This window comes from Priapulus caudatus, unplaced genomic scaffold, assembly GCF_000485595.1.
Source record: "Priapulus caudatus unplaced genomic scaffold, Priapulus_caudatus-5.0.1 Scaffold260, whole genome shotgun sequence".
Lineage (NCBI taxonomy): Eukaryota > Metazoa > Priapulida > Priapulimorpha > Priapulimorphida > Priapulidae > Priapulus > Priapulus caudatus.
In genome coordinates, this window is record NW_014577321.1 from 41,579 (window position 1) to 46,162 (window position 4,584).

General features: G+C 45.7%; 1 protein-coding gene across 3 annotated transcripts in view; it reads left to right on the forward strand.

The window, feature by feature from the left end:
- Window positions 1-874: 874 nt before the first annotated feature.
- The window catches only part of LOC106808216 (probable E3 ubiquitin-protein ligase HECTD2), an 18,343-nt gene continuing 14,633 nt past the window's right edge, over window positions 875-4,584 (forward strand). For all 3 annotated transcript variants that reach the window (XM_014810829.1, XM_014810831.1, XM_014810830.1), the window contains exons 1-3: window positions 875-1,100; window positions 2,044-2,146; window positions 2,533-2,622. In XM_014810829.1, the coding sequence (XP_014666315.1) occupies window positions 952-1,100; window positions 2,044-2,146; window positions 2,533-2,622 (342 nt within the window). In that variant the 5' untranslated portion in view covers window positions 875-951. The remainder of the gene's footprint in view (window positions 1,101-2,043; window positions 2,147-2,532; window positions 2,623-4,584) is intronic.

Genomic DNA, 4,584 nt, shown 5'->3' on the forward strand with positions numbered 1-4,584 from the left:
CATGTTTCTCCTCGATGCCGGGCAACGTCCGCGTGCTTCGATTACTGCGGTCCTTGCGAAGCCCGCTAGTCGCACGTCTCTCGTCGTCGTGCCGCCATGGATTGTATAAAAGTTGCCGCAGGCTCGCGGCAGATCGTGCGACGAACGCTCACCTGCAGCACGCGTGACGCGGTTAGCGCAACGTCCCGGACATCTCGCGTCACCGAGCACGACTGGCCAGCCTTACTGCGAAACACGTGGCGCGCCGCTCCGCCAGTCAGAGCTCCCTCTCGGACAACGATCGGGGTGTCAACTGCCGCTAATTGCGCGCACAGCTAGCCGAGAGGCGCGCGAGACAGGCGTAGAGAGCGAGCGAGAGAGAAGAGAGAGAGAGAGAGAGATGAGGCGGCGAGAGAGAGAGAGAGAGAGAGAGAGAGAGAGAGGTGAACAGTGTTCACGTTTACTTTTTCTGTGGTATCTTACAAAAGAGACATGAGCTGCGACAAACTTACGAGCAACAACACAAATACTCGTAAATAACAGCTTGTTGATCCATTCCTGGGGATGGGGAGAACGATCTCGAAACAGACAAATTGTTCTACGGTGAATAAATACAGTCGTGGCTACCCTTAGGGTCGCTACAGCACCATATAGCTTTCATTTAATCATTACATGTACGCACTGTCTATGTATCTAATTTCCAATACATTTGATGCGTAATAACTAAGCGTCAGATATCTCAACGTCTCGCCTGTTTTATACATTTGCTTAATGCATAATTGTTTCTCACCGTATTCTTCTTCTGTGGTGGAAATCCGAACTGACGTTGTACTCATTCCTATACCTTACACCCCTTTCTAGGAAATGAACGTCGGCCGCAGGTTCACATCTTTCATAAAGAACATCGGAAAAAGTCGCAACGGAAGTGCGAGCTCGACATCCTCCAGACTACTGCCTCCACTTTCACCGGAAATGACCGGGAACTTGGTGGCAATCAGCCCGAGTAGGGCGGGCGGACGAGGAGGAGGGGGAGCAGGAGGTGGAGGAGGAGGAGGGAGTGGTGCGAACCAGTACCAGCCGATTGTTTATCCGGTGCGCAAGAAGTCCGTGATTGATCTCAGGTAATTGCAGTTGGGTTTCGCCGCTCGATTTCCATTAACGTGCTGTTTTTCCACCGGCTACGTGTTTGGCGGAGAGCTTGGAAGAGATCAGTGATATGTAGTTACCCTGCTCCGTGCACGCAGGCGTTTCATGCTAGTTATATTATATACGAACAGTAACGCCGGAGTAGTACGAAATGTGCAGTGCCTGTATATCTATTACTGTAATTAAGATAATTTATAATGAACAGCAAATACACTGATATATAGTAGACTTTGTCATCGTCAATCGGCTGTTATCGCACACGATTAGGACGCGAGGAGGAAGACGTTCAATGGTTTACTCTATTACCTGGGACATCACTGTACACTGATCACAAGCGCAGGACCTTATTGGGGTCTTTGTGCATATCCTATAAATTTCAACCTGTGACGCATGACGCTAATACATATTGCATTTAAGCAAGGTGTTTAATTAACCGTAAAACTGTAGGTAATATGAATATACTAGTATACGAAGATCATGTGGCTCCGCACCAGCAGCCGTGCGGTGCAGAGATTGCTGTTGATGTATAGACGAGCAGTCGAGTAATTTTTTCGATGTGACTGATAGACTACTTTTGAGTATAGCCTAAATATCTCAATTATTCTCCTATCAGAAAACGACAAGCCTCCCCCTTTCCTCTCCTCTTCCTCTTTATCAACCTCTACCACTTTCTCTTCCTATTCCCCTTCCCCTTCCTCTCCCCTTTCTTTTTTCGCTTTCGGAACTACTTTCTGGCTCAACATCCCGGTGGATGTTTACCTCTTCTTTGCTATGATTCTACTCGCGGCCCATGCCCATGGCTGGCCCTACTGGCTACAGTAGTAGTCATTGTCTATGTCTAACTCTTTCTGGAACAGAACCTGTATATACTCGTGTTTATATGCAATATTTGATATTGTTTTAATTTTATTACTCCAGGCTTGACATTGAAAAGGCCAACGAAACTAAATACTGGAAGCCAGTACAAGATTTCTATGCAACTACTTTCGAATCCTTCCTCGAAATAAATGCAGCCTTCAGGGTACATATAGTATGATAAAATATTGCTAAACTCAAAATCATAAATTATAACGCATATGTACGCCTACACACAGATTCACCTACACACACATTCACCTACACACGCATCACGTACACGCATGCATATACTCGCATGCACACATACATAAACGCGCACGCACAGGCGCGCGCACACACACACACACACGCAAACGCAAACACATACAAATATGTATGTTATTGTGTATTTTGGTGTGTTGTATGGATAAGAAGTTCGAAATTTAAGATGATGATAGATCACTTTACATAAATTATATTATATTTAATTCATAATTAATTAGATAATTAAGACGTTGATAAAATATTAGCAATAATCAATTAATTTATTAAGAATTTTCCTTTCTATAGATTGACCCTGATAAGGACTACAAAACTACGGGAGATGCGGGGATCAAGTTTGATTATTTGTATAACGTATATGATCTCCTAGCAGATTCAGTGAGTACCTAATCTATCGGTTAATTGTTGCTATAAAAAGTTGAGATATTAGTTAACATGTCCATGTAGTATAACTATAATTCCAACGCTAACCATAACATTTAGGCCTACCCGTTCCTTGCCCCTGAGCTCAATCCAATGATTGGTCACCACAACCACAACCTCGAACCTGACCATATGCTCGACCAGTACGATGGCTCTAACCGTGACTCTTAACGTGGTCGCAAGTTTAATCGTAACTCCTCATAATCCCCAACCTTATCTCGCATTTTGACTGTAACCATAATTGTCTTACCACAATCGTTGCTCAACGCCTAGCGCTAACATTGACGCGTCCCTTAGGCGTGACCTGGGGGGGGGGGAGGGTACTCGCCATTTTCGGGCTCGATCGCTCGATGGTGAAAAACCGGCGTGCTATTAGAACGAAGAAATAATATAAAGACTGAATGATTGAGTGAATTCATCATACTTAGTTTTGTAAGCGATATTATTACGAACAGCTTAACATTTTGGATATTGATATCAATCCGCAATGTTATGAGCCCGATTAGTGTTGCCAAACCAAGTCCGCGCGCGTATTAACTTCACTTTGGGCTTTTATTTTTGATAAGCTGAGAACAATTTTGGCTGGGTGCCGGTTTCTTAAACACGGGATGAATGGTGAGGCGCGTATTTTTGTTAGGCAAAGTTCCATTCAGCAACATTTCCGCGGTTTTTCCGTGTAACGGGGTTGAAAACTCTAGCCGCGAGAGATGAGCGAGGATATGAGCCGCAGATGCGCAAGTGACCCCGATCGTTCCAGATATTAAAAGGAAAATTATATGGGCAAAGAGACTAGGCAAAAAGATGGCAAGGGAAAAATTTGTGGGGGGGGGGGGGCAGAAAGATGGCAAGGGAAAATTGGTGGGCAAAAGGATGGTTAGGAAAAAATTTTGGGGGCAAAAAGATGACAAGGAAAACGAAAAATGAGGGGCAATAATGCGGCGCATATATATATGTCACTATGCGGAGAACACACCCCCCGGGCCCTAACCCTGACCACAACCATCACCCTATATCCCCATACAGTGCAATGGGCTAGGGTGCCTGTGATAATTATGGTGGTGAGAATATATGGCTATTCTGCTAGGAATCACCGCTGGCATGATAAACTCCACGTACCACCAACGCCAGAAGCAGCAGAAGCAGCAACTGCAGCGAGCGACGTTTCTATCGAACCATTCAGGCTATTTATGGCACACGGCCGCCGCTCGCGATAAATATAGGTCGCCATGCGCGACACTTTTGTTCCTTTCTGAGTACGAACCCAGACCCCGCTCGCTCGCTTGTGTGGCACCATTAATGGCATTATATATATATATATAATTTTTATATAAAGTAATACATGCATTATGATGTGTACATCGACTGCTATGGAGCCCTTTCCAATCACGTATCGTTGGCTACGCTATATGGGCCGCTAATGAAACATTGATAGTGTACGGCGGGCGCTTGCGTGTGCCGAGTCCGTGCGCCATAGACAGACGCCAAGCGTCCCTATTCGTCAGTCCAAAGATTATTCTCGACGACTAGCGGTGTCAATCTAACACTGTAGATGATATCGATCTTTCTGCGCTCGCCGCGCCGGCTGTTTCCAATCGTTACCAAGCAACGCCGCAGCAGCCGCATCCATCCTCCATCGCTGCTGCCACCTTCGCGCGCTAGCTCCTAGCTGTGGTACCACGACGAGTGCATGGTGTGTGTGTGTGTGTGTATACTATACACACACCACTACAGTAAACCCGATTCATAGAGGGGAACATGTCGCAGCTATACGTATAAATAGATGTAAAAATGCAAGTATATAATATACATACTGCATACATATGTACGTACATACATGTATACGCACTCAGGCACGCACGCACGCTCGCACGCACACGCACACACACACACGCGCGCACACACACACACACACACACA